General features: G+C 33.2%; 3 protein-coding genes across 5 annotated transcripts in view; 2 read left to right on the top strand and 1 right to left on the bottom strand.

The window, feature by feature from the left end:
- swi2 (Protein singed wings 2) overlaps positions 1–11033 on the top strand; it is a 33023-nt gene extending 21990 nt beyond the window's left edge. For all 3 annotated transcript variants that reach the window (XM_081974123.1, XM_081974132.1, XM_081974142.1), the window contains exons 4-11: positions 6719–6992; positions 7050–7200; positions 8557–8696; positions 8789–9006; positions 9118–9235; positions 9311–9430; positions 10626–10709; positions 10769–11033. In XM_081974123.1, the coding sequence (XP_081830249.1) occupies positions 6719–6992; positions 7050–7200; positions 8557–8696; positions 8789–9006; positions 9118–9235; positions 9311–9430; positions 10626–10709; positions 10769–10954 (1291 nt within the window). In that variant the 3' untranslated portion in view covers positions 10955–11033. The remainder of the gene's footprint in view (positions 1–6718; positions 6993–7049; positions 7201–8556; positions 8697–8788; positions 9007–9117; positions 9236–9310; positions 9431–10625; positions 10710–10768) is intronic.
- On the top strand, positions 1912–3774 carry LOC145725370 (uncharacterized). Its single transcript, XM_081974114.1, has 2 exons — positions 1912–2064; positions 2132–3774. The coding sequence occupies exons 1-2, from the start codon at positions 2050–2052 to the stop codon at positions 3698–3700; spliced, it is 1584 nt and encodes a 527-aa protein (XP_081830240.1). The 5' UTR covers positions 1912–2049; the 3' UTR covers positions 3701–3774.
- A 279-nt stretch (positions 11034–11312) lies between the features above and the next one.
- Positions 11313–12676, bottom strand: LOC145725401 (uncharacterized). Its single transcript, XM_081974163.1, has 2 exons — positions 12519–12676; positions 11313–12003 (listed from the first exon to the last, which is right to left on the bottom strand). The coding sequence occupies exons 1-2, from the start codon at positions 12568–12570 to the stop codon at positions 11561–11563; spliced, it is 495 nt and encodes a 164-aa protein (XP_081830289.1). The 5' UTR covers positions 12571–12676; the 3' UTR covers positions 11313–11560.
- Between the last annotated feature and the right edge of the window lie 2929 nt (positions 12677–15605).

Genomic DNA, 15605 nt, shown 5'->3' with positions numbered 1-15605 from the left:
TTTGAAATGTATGATTTGCATAGATGCACACGTTCTCATTTCACTTTCCTTCACTAGGAAATTACCTACAAAATCCACTTGATAAAGGTCGGCTCTTTTTCTTGCGTAATGATCCATTTTGTCAGAAATGAAGCTATAAAATTCGGCGTTGTTAAAATTGGAGCGTGCATAAATTTACATTTAGCAACCACCAGTGATTCTCCCATAAAACAGGTACTTAATTACCGGCCAATGGTTTAATAATATCGCAATAAAGTAGCCTTGCGTTGGCATTGCTGCAAATTTGGCAAACCGTAAGCAGCAATTGATTTACTAGCTCAAAGCTATTTCAATTTAGCGATGACATGAAGAAATGTATTACAGGCCTAACTGAATTGAAACAGTTTATTTTGACAATCCAATGAATTATCGATCAGAATAATGTTTAATCTGGCTGGAATTATGGATTTTTAGTAGATAGTTTCTTAGGGTAATTTCAGTTTATTTTTTTTAACTTAAGAAGATGGTATCATCAGCATTAAATAACAGAAAACCCGTTTGGTAACCGGTGTTTTCTGTCACCCAGTTTAATTCACCGGAAAAATTATAAAAATGTTTATAATTATTGGCTATTTATTGTAAATTATATAAATTAAGTAAATTTATTATTCTTATTATGCTAATTATTCTATGCCTTAAAAAAGTTGCAATTGTTTGTTGCAATGTTGTGACATTAATTATACACTTAGACATTAACTTCCTGTCCTGGTATAAATTCTATTAGCATATACTCATCTATTTATGTTTGAGGGTAAATGCATTTTTCTAACTGCTACAAAAAGTAATAGTGTCAAGGGCTTAAGAGATGCAATAACCTTATCAAATTGTATAAACAAGTTTAGTAATACGGTAATTAACTCACTGTACGACAAACGACTCACACCACAAACAGATATTGCCAGGTTGTCAATCTTATGTTTTTGAAAAAAATGTGAAGCACAGCATTGTTCAACAAGCATGTAATGATAGCTATTACTCACGAAGATGTGCAAAAGTGCCATTTTAATCCCTAAAGTGAGAATTTTTTAAGACCTGGGGAAATAAAATTGCTAAAACTTTTTTAAAGAAGTATTTGTTTTTACTTTGAAATTAATCCAATATTTGATGAGTTAAGACGTAAAATTTGCACAGGAAAAGTACCGGAGCAAACTAAATTTTGCTTCCGAGTGTCCTTCCACCCAACCACTAATCAATTAGCATTTCGGTTAACAAATATTGCATAATTAAGTGAATGAGATTGACAAATAAGTCCAGATGTTCTCGTAAATTACATTCTCATTGGTCATAAATTACCAAATAGGATGTAGTCAAATAAGTAAAGCTAAGAGAGGTTTTCAATCAATTTAATGAACGTCGTAAAGTTCCAAAACAGTTTGACTGGTGCAATCAGCAAAGTAATGAAAACTCTAATATTCAGCTTGAATGAACAACAAAAAGCATATCCCCTGAAGCCTGAAGGCTTAAATATCAGTAATCGGGAGCTCTATTGTGTAGAAACATTAGGAAGCATTCCTACATACCAAATAATCTTCAGTCAAAAAACCTCAATTAAAAGTGGTATTGAAGTGTTTGTTCAGCATTTATCAATCCAGTCACAATAGGCAAATAATTATACAAGAACTTAAACTAACAAATAATAGAAATTGAAAAGGATTGTAAACGAAATGACTTATTGAAGCGAGAACCGGCGGCGGTACTTTTGATTTCGTTCTTCATTTAGCCTCTGGTGATACACTTTGATTCATGCCATTTATACATGTAGATATTTGTTTAACAATTTATTACTTATGTGAATGATTACGTAATTTCGACTAATCTGAGCATATTAAAAGGTGAACGAAGTGATTTGCCTACCTACGGGACAACAAGGTGATGAATTTTAGTAAATTTTAATAATCTTGAAATGCTAATTCAACCTTGGCAATAGGATGTCCTACTCCGAGTGGGGATCCGGTATAAAAACTTTTCATTATCATATTTTCACCACAAATTTGATCTGGTCTCATCACTATGCAGATCATCCTGGTAAGTAAGACTTTTTATGCTAATGCGGTACTGGTAGACCTAAATTAATTATGACTGTTATTTTTAGGTAGCGTTGCTAGCGACTGTCGTCACTGCTGACATTAGTCACTTAGTCAACCAACAACCATCATCAAGCTATCAATACCCTAGCGCAGTACCGGAAAACAACCCCCTGTCTAGTTATGGTGTACCACAAGCTTCAGTCCTAGGAGATGCAGCCCAAAGTGTCAGCTACAGCAGTGGACAACTATCCCAATCTCAACTCACACTTCCAAGTGCTTCTGGACCATCCGTAGACTTTGTCAGCCGGTTCTCTTCCTCGATACCAAACGGAATACCGGTAGAAACCTACAACACTTTTGTCAACCCACCGCAACCAAGTGCTGACGTTTCAAGTTTCCAAGTGTCTACCCCTGCACCTAGTGTTCAAGTGTCAACCTCGTCACCTACTGTCGATTTCTCTAGTTTCCAGGTATCCACTCCTTCTCCCACACCCTCATCTGTCAACTTCATCCAATACTCCCAACCACCAAACAGCTACCAATTTTTGTCATCATTGAGCCAACCCACTGTAAGCATACCGTCTTTCGGAGTTTCCACTCCAGGAGTCATCGGCCAATTCAACTCTGGAGTTAGTGTAAACTCAAATTCCGACGTGGGAGTTCAAACCAGTGGTGGAAGTTTAAATGAAGCTTTCGGAGTTGTCACTGATTCCGCTGCTGGAAGTGAAGCATCCGCAGAATCTGATGTGACCAAGAAACTATATTTCTTTGCTGCCCCTGAAGATGAAGAAGAAGAAGAAATTCAAGCTAGATACGATCTTCCTCCTCAAGCCCCACCCAAACAGACCTACAAAATCATCTTTATCAAGGCGCCCACTTACCGCAGCAAAGCTACTATCACTGTACCAGCTCCAGTGGCCAACCAAGAAAGAACTCTCGTCTACGTTCTAGTTAAGAAACCAGAATTACATCCTACAGTTCGCTTCCAACCATCAGCCACTGCAACTGAAGCACCCAAACCCGAAGTGTTCTTCATCAGATACAAGACCCAGAAAGAAGCTGAAGCTGCTGTCGCTGATATCCAAAGCAAACATGGAGCTTCTGGTGAAATTGTTGCTAAGCTTGCTGCTGGTAATCAAGCTCCTGCAGGATCAACTATTAATATTGGAGGATCCGACATTGGATCCGGTCAAGTAGGCATCAATGTGGTGTCTTCCACTCCGGCTCCAATCAGCTTCAACAGCAGAATTTTGGAAACCATTGGAGTAAACCAACCTGAAGTCAATCAATCCGCTTTGGAAGTTGCTATTGGACGTGGAGGAATTGCACCCGCAGTAACTCCAGTAACTTTCGGCCAAAACTCCGTAGACGCTCAAGCAGTTTTTGGAGGTGGAATTGCTTCAGACCGTAGCATTCCCGAAATCGAGTCTGGCAATGCAGCCAATTTGCCAGGAGTTTTCGTTGGTGGCAACACTGCCTCTGCTCAGGAAGAAGGTACCACGTCGGTTGTCGGATCTACTGAAGCAACGACAGTAGAGGAAGATTCCCAAAATTTCGTGCAGCAAAGAGTGGGAGATGAAGCTCAGGGCTCTCAAGTAGTTGGATTCTCCGCCTATGGACCTCCCAAATATTAAGATAGATTTTTTTTTAAATAAAGTGCCATTACTTTGAAACCCTTTAAACTGCCAAAATAAATGTTGTAATGTAACTTTTTCAATATCAGTTCCTTTTAAGTCGTAAACAGATTGTATGTGTTTTTATGTAACTTAACTCAGGAAGTTAGATGAGTACAGTGCTCTTATGTAAATTCTGCCCATACGGAAATAAATGATTAAATATACAAGAGGTTTTTCTGCCTTTGACCCAGTTTTGTTACTCCTTTTGAGCAGACAGAAATTTTATAATAAATGAATCAAGTTATTTAAAAAAATCCTGCATGTTTGTGGTATATTTGCACAGTTCCGACAAAACAAATACAATGTGGTTGAACTCAATTTCTATTTATTGTATCCTGATTGTTTTTGCAACGATTCAGTCAAAGTCTATTGGGAGTTCAGGAAAACTCTGGATATTATTCACGGCTGTTAACCTGATGTAAAAAGCAGTAGCAAAAGTTTTTTAATTCATTTCTCTAATAAGTAGTATCTAGTTTATGTAATTTTATCATACTGTAAAAGTTATGTCGATATTGGAGAAATATGAGCAGGGTGCCCCAAACTCGATTGCTATAGAAAATAGCCGAAAAAACAAAATCTTCAAAAATAATGTTTTTCAATAATAATAAAATATATAATAATATATCGACGATAAATATCAAAATCTTAAATCAGTTCTTCCAAAAAAAATTTCCAAAACTGTGATTTTTTTACCACATTACTATATAGACTGGTCAAAGGTCTGGATTGTTATTTAATTCATCATTTATATATGATTTTCCATTAGAACCCAGACGGAAAGTGGCACTTTGCCGCCTGCACCGCAAATACGGGTCGTAAAACTTTACCTCCCGTTTATGTAAAAAATTGTAAGACTGACGAAATGTGTTGTTTATATCAATTACAATTAGCTTTACAGTTCTGGATATCAACAACAATGAATAGACAGCTAGCATCTTAAGTTTTATACAGGGTGCAATAATTTCTAGTGTGAGTACAAGAACACCATAAGTGATACAGGGTTGAGAAAGAAACAAAGAGCGAGACAAATGTGAACATATTTGTAGAGCAAGGTTATTGTCTTTAGTTTCCGAGATATATCTCATTTGTAGCACCCTGTATATCATAGTATTTAGTGTGTCAATATTTTTTGAGTAAACGGTAGTAAAATTTGGTTTTATAATAATTACATCCAACATACATAGCGGTGCATTAAGGAAAATAAAATTATATGTACACATTTTTACAAACATCGAAGATATAATAGGTTTCTTCTCAACCTATTTTGTATGTTTAAAAGATAACTAACATTAGGAGGTGCTTTAAAAGTGATAATTTAAATTTTTGGACCCTTCCACAACCCTTTTGCCAAAATTGCACTTTTTGCAAAAATGGTATTTTTTCAATTTTTGAATTATTGTAATTTTTTTATTTGAACTCCATTAGAAAGAGGATAAAAAATACTACAAAATGAGCCAAAACTGGCATCTCTAGCTGTTCATGTTACCGAGATATAGAATTTCAAAAAGTAGTAAAAAAAACCCTAATACCACCCCATTCTTTCAATTTTTTTGAAAAATAAAAAATTTGAAAGTGCTTTTTTTGTACTTATTTTACCTAATTTAAAACATGAAACTTGATAACAAGCTTACGCACAGTCAACTGTCAATTATCACCCTGTATAATGAGGGATACCATCTAAGAATAACAATATAATAATTGATTCAATCTGGTAAAAGTCATGGGCAGTAGTTTGACGTATTAATTTGTTGGACTCAGTGAGATTTGTTAATCGTATACCGAGTAACCTTAACTTACAGAAGTTTATTTACGATGTGATTCCTGCATCTAGTAAACGGTACAAGTGTTTATCCATGTCAATTATAAAAGAATATCTAATAGACTATGACTAAATAGGAAGTAATTGTTGAATAATGAACTGTGTAGAAGATCATCACTTAAGAGTAGTACACACATGATGTTATGACGTTTCTTGTAAAGCCACTAGAGAGTACATTTGAATGATTGATTGTGTAAAAATAGAGGAATTTAAAAAAAAAATTATACGTGACTGTTACAAATCACAAACAAACCCATCAATTAACAGGACATTAAAATATGGGCAACAATAAAAGAGATCTGGTTCTGACGAAAAGTAGAATTTGACCTTTCGGAAGAATTATGACTAGAAACGATGAGACGTGGATTATCTGAATTCTGGAATCTTACATAATGTTGTATAATGAACCAGTTTATATAATTTGGTTAATTAGTATGCAAACCACGGTCATTTTCTATTAAAAATTGGAAATTGGCCTGATCTGGCGGGACGACTTTACCTTGGGTTTTTATTAAGAGTCACGGGTAGAATCGCATCTCTAAATCATCATTAATGTATTAACTTTCAACCTTGATGATGTATGACGTCTATATTAATTGCAGTGATAGTTATAATAGTGCAGGGAAAGAAGTAATATGTTGGGGTAATGTTGTAGACTTTTAATTTCAAATTCGCCCCTTTTTATAGTCTATCATTTTCAATTCGGAGATTAGTACACATAATTGATGATCAATCACACTGTAGAATATTAGGGCGTGGTCAACAAAAAAATACCCAGTTCTACAAGTCGAAAAGATGTACGACAAGTACAAGGCAGGACTAACAAATACATATAACGAAACTAAAGGAACTACTGGAAAAGATGTTTCTAATTTAAAAGAATAGTTAGATATTGTAGGTATACATATTACCTCTGCATAATTATCTGGTAGAAACAGACGGGCTCTCATGAATTATTTCCACGATTCTGCCAACCTAATACAGAATAATTGAGTATCATTCTGAAACAAGTCAAGCTCGAAGCAGAAACAACTTCAATATAGTGTTTTAATTAATTATCTTGATCGATTTATAGTCAAATTATATTTTTCATTAAGCGTTTCTTTTTAGTTTATTAAGCCAGTTTTAACAACGTTAACAGTAGTCCTATATTCCAGGTATTTGTGGCTGTTATTTGCCTACGTGGAACCCCAAAAATCCAACGAATGTATTCAACAGAAAAACGATGTATTAGTGTGCCAGTCCATTATTCCTAATGGAACCTTTCCAGATGTAACCACACTGAATATAACGAAAATCAGGTTAGAACAACTAGATTTTCACATATTTGAAGAAAAATTTCCCAGCTTAGTTAAGTTGAGCATTATTGGAACTAATACCACTCAGCTTCAAGTAATGGAAATGCCTAGTTTTCCTTTAGTAAATATTAAGGTAAGCTGGCAGTGTCAGTAAATTTGGTTTGACATTAAATTTAAAAATGTATTTCAGGTTTTGCATCTGTCGAGTTTGCAAATTTTGAGTCTCTGTGATAATTTTACTAGTTATTTTCCAAACTTGAAGGTTCTCAACATATCCGGGAATTTTTTCACCGATTTCCCCCAGCTTTCTTATGAAGGTTTAGAAGAAGTGTATTTATCAGGTGAGTTTTTCACTTAGGAGCACTGAAAGTCAAACAAAATTAGAATGACGTCACTGCCAATAAAATTTGCATTATTAATGCCAAAGTTTACTTACTTAACAGGTTGTGACGTGCAACGTTCGTGGTAAATCTGTTACAATCCAAAACGTAAAAATTTGTTTTTTGTAAACAAATTTACATCTTTAAAAAAAAAACAATAAGGTAGCTAAATACCGCATTTTGATATCTTTTTCCTAACCTAAAATATCATAAATTTTTAAAACCTAGTTAACTCAATTGAAAAAATTAGCCAATGTAATTACCTAGAAAAAACTTTTTTCAAATCGGTTTTGTCTTCCAAGGCTTTCCTAATTTTTTATTAGCAACAATATAACTAAAACAATTAACAACAACAATTTGGCAACGCCGCACTATTCTTATTATAGTGCTGGTCACGTGAGCCTTTTTTTCAATCTTTGACTTAATATAATATAATAATAATTCGATTATTCGAACGGAATTCGGTTAGACGAATTACATAAGCAGCAGCAATAAAGACCAAAAATTTACAAGATTTCAAGGTTTTTAAAATCATGTCTACATGATCTGGATCTCGCAGCTTGTACCTTTAGGCCGCTAGAGGGCGTGAAAGTTGTAAAAAACTGATTTTTTTCGAAATGTTTTGGAGTTAAAATCAAAAAAATTATAAACATAAGTGATTTTTAAATGCCCAGGCTTTTTTCAAAAAATTTTAAATCTTGTTCAAAGAACTTCGGAAATATAAATAAAATAGCATTTGAACACCAAAAACAACAAATTTATGGCCAAAAACCATAATGTTAATTTAGTAGTGACGTTTTCCCTATTTTCTAAAAAAATTGACAGTTTGGCAAAACCGCACCAAATAATATTGCTCTTATTTTAGCTCTTTCAGGGCTAAGTATGTTATATTAACAAAATTTAGTCTTTTTCTATTTTAAAAATTTACCGAACAATTTTTAGACTGTATTTGGCCCTTAATATGTTGGTTACTTGAAGAGTTACGCTATTAAAGAGCGTTGCGTTGATATTGAGAGTTTAGAGTCTGGACTATGACTCTAAACTTTCCAAAAATATATCAGATAATAGAGACAATATTTGAAATTATAGAGTCTTTCCGTTTTCCTGCTAGAGGACGTTCAATTGACACAAAAACGTTTCCGGAAAGTCCAAACGAATATATCATTGTAATTTTTTTCAGTTTTGGTACAAACTTTACTTTTGAAATTGATGACATTTTTCTATTTTTGCTTGATTTTCAGCATATCCGGTATATTGGCATACATAATTGACGCTATTCCACTTTTCGCTTAAAAATATCAATATTAAAATTTTCAGGTAATCGGTGGAATTGTTCAAAAAGCATTGAATGGATTTTAGAGCTAAATCAGTCAGTATTTAAAGATCTGGACACCTTAAGATGTTTTAAAATGCCTCACAACAACAAACCTCTACTCGCAATAGCACATTTTAGGAAGGTATGTCTTGAAGGTATATTTTCTTATTTGTTTATTCTAATTATTATTGAACTGCAGTAAAAAGGAATAATGGATATTTAATATTCAATTAGGTAACAAGGGAAACCTGTACCCCAAATTGTGCTTGCCGCTTAATTAAATGTGTAACGGATATGGAGACTGCGGTTCTGGAGCCCATTATTGAAGTGAATTGCTCTCACCGAGGATTTACTCGGTTGCCCGACACATTTCCTCCTAAAACTAAAATATTACACTTGGAAGGAAATTTTATAGAGGATCTCAGTCCTTTGAAATTAAATCCGATTTACAGGTAAGCATTATTTAATGGACAAAGCACGGCTCTTTGTTGGGTTCACTTTGTAATTACTAGTAGTAGTTTGTGAGAAATTAAAAAATGTTAATTAGATTGATGTTTTTGCAGAGATGTCGTCGATATTTTCCTAGACAATAATCAAATATCAAGCATCAGCATGTTGGAGGGATCGTACTGGCTCACGCATTTTCGGATATTCTCTTTACGGAACAACCAAATATCGGAGGTCAGTAAATCCATTTGGCTTACCATTACTAAATTAGCAACACTGTTTAAGTAACAATAATTATTGGATGTCTAGCTTCCAGCTTATGCCATAGACAATGCCTTACAACACAACGTCAATATGCCCAACGCTTTAAGATTAACCCTAGGTGGGAATCCGTGGAGATGTGATTGTATTTTTTCTCCCAGATTTAAGGTAAGAATTAGTTTAATACATTGGATTGCGCCAATAAAAGATACATCAAAAAAAAGTCCCAGTTATCAAAAATATCAACAAACGCTAGTTAGATAAACTTTTCTGATGTAGAGACACGTAAGTTTAACCAAACATGAAAAGGAAATACTATTAACTATTTACTCCCAGATGGGCAGTTTTCAAAGAAAAGCTTAACGTACTTAGCATGCTGGCTATGAATTTTTTTCTGGAAGTAAAGTAAGCTTACATACGAAGTCCTGTTATTAAATATTCTACTTCTTCATGTAGGAGTTTTCAAGCAAAGCAAACTATGGAGGAACAAAGTGTACGGGTCTAGTACGTACAACTATATTAACAATAACGATATGAAAGCTAATATATAAACTAATATGTAGAAAAACTTGGATGTAATGTGTCAACCAAATCAATGATGATTAACCATTTTCTGCTCTGCTCTGGATCAAGAGGCTAAAGAGGTCATTCTCATATTCTGTCAGGCTTTCTCTGAGAATGAAAATACCAGAGCAGTTAATAAAAATATTTTTGAGTGCTAAATCAAGAGTTAACTTTCTACCTTAGAGGCGTTGTTTTCAAAATACAGAGACATAATTAATTTTTATAATATGAAAAATTAACTTTTGACATCGTCCCTTCACGTACAATAAACACCATGTCAAAGCTACGCTCCACGGTATATTCCTAAATTAACAACAAAAGATTGTTACTGACAATCGAATGCTTTTGTCAAGTCACAGCAAGCACACTTGTCCTCGTTTAGTCTAAAATATAGATTTAATAGTAATTAAATCAATACAAAGAAGAGGGTAGGAAGTAACTAAATTTCTTCTAAGTTACGACCTCTACTCTTAATAACAGGAACGAGAGATGACTTTATAATGTAGAAAAATTTGAATAAAATAGTATATCAAAGAGTTTCTTAAAGACTTATCAAATTCAAGTTTTAACTGAATTTTGTTTAAGATGCTATCAAAATTGCTCCCAGTTTACAGGGTGAAACCTAGAAAGATGAATTTTTTATATGTGTTATTTCTCATGTTTTTCTTATTCTTTGATCTTTTATCGTAATTTCCTTTCTTTCTATTTTAATCTTTTTTGTTATAACTTATGGTTCTTATATTTTAGTAATTCTTTCTTTCTTCTTCTAAGAATACGTAAAATTAAATAATTTTTACAGGAAATGCTCCAGAAGTACGCTCCGCAAATCCTAGACTTGCGTGACATTAAATGTTCCGAAAACTCGGAAAATTCAATGGTGGCCGTAAGTTCACTAAAGTTACTATTTTTGCAACAACAAACTATATTCACTAATTATTCCAGATTGTGGACCTATCCAGAGGTTCAGTGTGTCATTCGCCATCAGAGTATACAATACAAGAAGCTCTGGATTTACTAAATGGAATTTTAGGATGCCTGATCATTTTCGTTTTGGGGAAGCTAGCTTATGACTACTATTACTTTAAGAAAACTGGTCGGCTGCCTTGGATTGTCACTAAAATTCCATAAGTGAAAACTCAGTGACCACTTTTACAGTATTAAACCTTTAAAGTTTATAGTTTTAATAAACGAGTTGATTTAAATTTGATTTTTGTGTTTTTTGATCATTCAACCTGTTTGTACAAAGACAAAGCAGTAAAAGGAATTTGCCACTCCAAATCGATCAGAATGAGTTAAAAAGATCACTTTTAGAAAAGATTAGACTAGACCCGTACACTTTATGCCAAAAAAGCTAAGGATTTGTATAATTTTTTTTTATGATTTTGAATATTCATGGAATATAATTTTCTCCTAAAGAACATGGTTAACACCAATTTTGGGACACACTCTATATGTATAAATTGACAAGGAAAGATCAAAGTCTTGGATAAATGGGAAAGTTGCTTTTATTGCTACCAAGTCACCAGATAATTATTCTTATGTATTTTGTAATATATCCCAGTTAAATTATATCATGCTTACATTACGAACTGAATAATCGAAAATTACTACAATAAATTCACCAATAACAAAGAAAAATATAATTTCTTTTAAACCTAATTCAAATCAACATTTTTTACTAAACTTTTGATCATATTAGACAAATCTTTATGAAAGAACCTTTGTCAATAATTATTACAACTTATTCATATCAAAGAACAGTGAATACTGGTCTTTTAATACCAACCGTATAATATCGTACCAGTATTTAAGATAACCAAACATCCAAACACTGCAAGGTCCAACCTGACCAAGAATACGCCCAGTTTTTTGTAAATTTCTCTTCACAAACTTGTCCTGGGATATACTCATTATTTTGGGTACCACACCGGTAGAAGTTAATTCCATTAGATCCAAAAGCAGTGATCGTTTTCTTCTCCAGAATAATCCTCCAGAATATGGTTTCGGTGTGGTTAAAGGAGTGTCAGACTGGTTTGACGAGTTTGTCAGAACAGGAAACAACGCTTCAGTAAGACCAAGCAAGTCGTTATCCATGTCTATAACGCTTATTAAGAAGAGCTGGCAACTTTTACTGTCCATGTCATAGTCGGGAAGTTCGTAGTAATCGGCACATGAGCCTATTAACAACAAATCGTTATTTACGTGTTAAAAGCTGAAAGAAGAATATTACGTCCGAGGTCAAAAAGTGCTTTTACACACAAATGCTTTTTGGATTGAAAAGTTCGAATAACTAGCAGGTATAGGAAATGTATTATACCTATACTTATTGTCATTAAAATCAGTCAATCAATGAAAATGAGCTAAGAGTTATGTGATATCGGAAATTTTGGATTGTGGCATCCTTCCAGCTAAAGTATCATCTGAAATAGATAAAGCTTTATCGAATTTACTGCTAAAAAAGTCAAAAGAACTTAAAAAACAATAATTTTCGTCGAAGCATGAATGGAAAGAAGTCCTTAACTTAAATACTATTAATAAAAAGAACAACAGGCGGTAAAATTTGTTTTCCGTCCGAGGGTGTAAATTCATTTTTTTCCACTACACACAATACCGTAAAAGGTACATTTTCAGTTTATTTGTGAGTAGTAAGTTCTTTTTTGCAATTTAAAATAGATATCTAAAATAAACTTACCCAAACACGCGATAGCAGTTAGAATGACAATTATGGTGTTAATAGACGACATGGTAACTAATCAAAATGGGTAATAAACAGCACTTGGTATGTTAATCGAGTGAGCATTTACAATAATTTGGTATGGCTGATATGCTCGTAAGGTGAGGAAATTTGTACAATCTTAATTGCACCTACATGCTTATGAATTAATTAGTTATGAAATGTGACCTGTGTGTTACTTATATTCTATAGGTACGATAAGTAATTACTGTAATTCTAGTGACACAAACGAAATCTGTACGATATACCGGGTGTTTGAAAATGAATTTTCTAAAAAGGGGTAACTGGTGGTGACCAGATTCATCAAACCTAAAATAAAACTCAAAATATGAATAACTTAACAACTAAACACAATAACAGTGGTTACAAGACGTTTAAGTTTTCAACGCAACCTGTCTCGTAACGCAACCGATATAGCAAAGGTGCATATAGGATGGACTCAAAAATAATGTTTGAAAAAATTTGTTAAACAAAATCAAAAAATTTCCATTACATCCAGAGACATTCGACAAAAACCTAAAAAAAGGCAAATTTCTTTTTACTTGTTTACCACTTTATTATTGATTAATTAAATTGGAAAACCAATGACACTTTCTGGTAGCACTTTTTACGCTTTTTAAGAAAATAATTTTAGTTTTCAGCTCCGACTTTTCCTTTTTTACTATCATCAATTTTTCAAATACGGACCTGGACTGTTTGCTGGAATGCAATATTCATATAATTGCCCATCCCTGGAAATACGCATTCCACATGTGTTAGGTACAACATTTTTCTTACCCTGCGAGTATTAATTTTCATTAAATTGAACGAAAATGTATAGTAAAATTATTAAAATAAAAGTCTCGGCTTAGAAAGATAACTAAAAATTGTATTCTTAGTTAAGACATCAAATATCTATACAGTTAGTGTTTTTTGATTTACTAAATTTATATTTTTAAAAGGATCAAAATGAATGAGGAAAAGTATCTTTGCGGAAAGTGGCATTTTTTCCCACAAGACTGCAGTTCTCCGAAAGACGCAAAAAAAACAGTCACAGGGCGGAAAAGACACTTTCCGAATGTGATGACAACATTTTACCTAAAATTAAAGCCTTTGTTTGCAAATGATTTAAAGTGTATTCTGAATTAAGAAATCAATTATACTGCTATTATTTTTTGATTTAAATGTTCATTTTATAAAAAAAATTACATTACCCCACTCCCAGCCGAGCAGGAAAATAATTAATTTCTTAGAAATTTATTAGACAGTCAACAGCTTCACTAGCAAACAAGAAAGTAGAAGACGTGATTATTTCGTGCACCATAAAATCAAGAGCGGTCGATTTTAACTATACAGGGTGTTTGTAAAATATGGGTATAAAATCTCTAAAAACATGATAATCTAATCAAATTTCTCTAATACTAAAGTGGACAGTTTTCGAAATACAAGGCGTCAAAATTCTAATTTATAAACCAAAAAATATTAGTTTTTTAAGGTAATTGTGGTGTATCTTAACAAATTTTTTTATCGGAGGATTATTAGAAACTACAACTACCCAGTTTGTTTGGGTCAACTTGGGTTAACAGTTTTGCAATCTGGATATCGGAACGGACTAATTCAGCTCTTTGTTGATTATTAAAAATAATTTATTGACAACAAATGACTCAAAATTTTGATATAAAAGCTCAGGAAAACCATAGGAGCGAGTGACAGAAAGAGTAAGTACTCCTAGTAAAGAACGTCGAAAGTAGTCAAAAGTAACAGAAAAATGTAAGTGAAAAGTGAATCGAGTAGGGTTGGGTGGTTGGTACCAGCTTTAATTACAAAGAACGGTCAATAATCAAAATAAGTGAGTGTTTCCAAACTGTTGCACCAAAGTTTGAGCAATTTGTGGATTTTGAATCCTGGTAAAAAGTAAGAATTACTATTGTGAACGTATTTCCTTATTTTGTTTGTTGTTGTAATGTTTTCAAATTTGTTAAAGGTTTTGAATGAATTTTATTCGTTATACATGTAAGAATTGAGGAAAAATTAATACAAATTTTCCGGTACTAAAGCAATTTATTTAATCATGTGACCCGTTTAAGACTCAACAGTAGAAATTATTCGAATCTACCACCTTTTCTGATGGTTACATATCTGAATGTTTTCTAGTTTACTTAATTCCCTTAACTCCAACACACGTCCCACAAAAATCATATTATTACATACCCACACTTATAGGTTATCTAAACCAATAAATGTGTCGCCCAATAGAAGTGGTTGATGCATGACATTGGGATGTATGGATATATGGTGTCTCTTTCTTCTCCCACGATTTACGGAATATCTTAAGGGTATTTGATCACATACATAATTTTGACACATCTAATCTAAAAATCATATATTTTATGCTACTTCAAGCAAAACTGAAAGGCAAAAAGCTCTGGTTAAGTAATAAATTTGTCAAACTCTGTAAGTGGTTGACGAAAGGCATCACAGGTGTTTTTTTTAATTGGCAGGGAAGGTTTGTCATCTACAAGGCAATTGCTCACATATACAGAGTGTTCAAAACAATTCTGAATTATTTGAAATTGTGTAAAAGTAAGTTTAAAAACGGTCCTATATTAGATAGAAAATAAACCCTTGTTGGCATTGGAATTTTAAGTGTCGACTTCTATTAGGGCTCTTATTGCACAATAATTTATTGGGAGCAAAGCTTAGGCACTAAGAAAAATATCGTAATTCGTTAATTGATTTACTAACTTAGAAAAAATAAACAGACCAGGTATTGGTATGCATAATCTGTTTTAGTCCTAAAGTTAGTACCTTTTGAGAAAGAAGTGTTGAGGGTGCGTGTTATACCTCAAGAGTTTAATAATCAGGTGAGTTATTGTACTCACAGGTGTTTCTGTTTCTGTTTCTATTTCTGATAGTTGATGGTTTTATTGCTTGAATAGTTCAGAATATCTATACGGATTCAGGATAATTGAGAAAGTTGATGCTTTAGGCTTGATAGGGCTAGTGCATTCACACATTTGATTTGAATTGAGACTACTTTGTCGGGATAGAGAGCGAGGCTTTCGC

This window comes from Ips typographus, linkage group LG1, assembly GCF_016097725.1.
Source record: "Ips typographus isolate SLU linkage group LG1, UJ_Ityp_2.0, whole genome shotgun sequence".
Taxonomy (NCBI): Eukaryota; Metazoa; Arthropoda; class Insecta; order Coleoptera; family Curculionidae; genus Ips; species Ips typographus.
This window is presented reverse-complemented; position numbering and strand designations above follow the sequence as displayed.

What these genes read in the sequence shown, in the direction of transcription:
- LOC145725401 (XM_081974163.1), bottom strand. Translation starts at nt 12,570, where the DNA reads ATGTCGTCTATTAACACCATAATTGTCATTCTAACTGCTATCGCGTGT. An exon ending in AACTGCTATCGCGTGTTTGG is followed by an intron (nt 12,004 to 12,518) that starts GTAAGTTTATTT and finishes TGTTGTTAATAG; the next exon opens with GCTCATGTGCCGATTACTAC.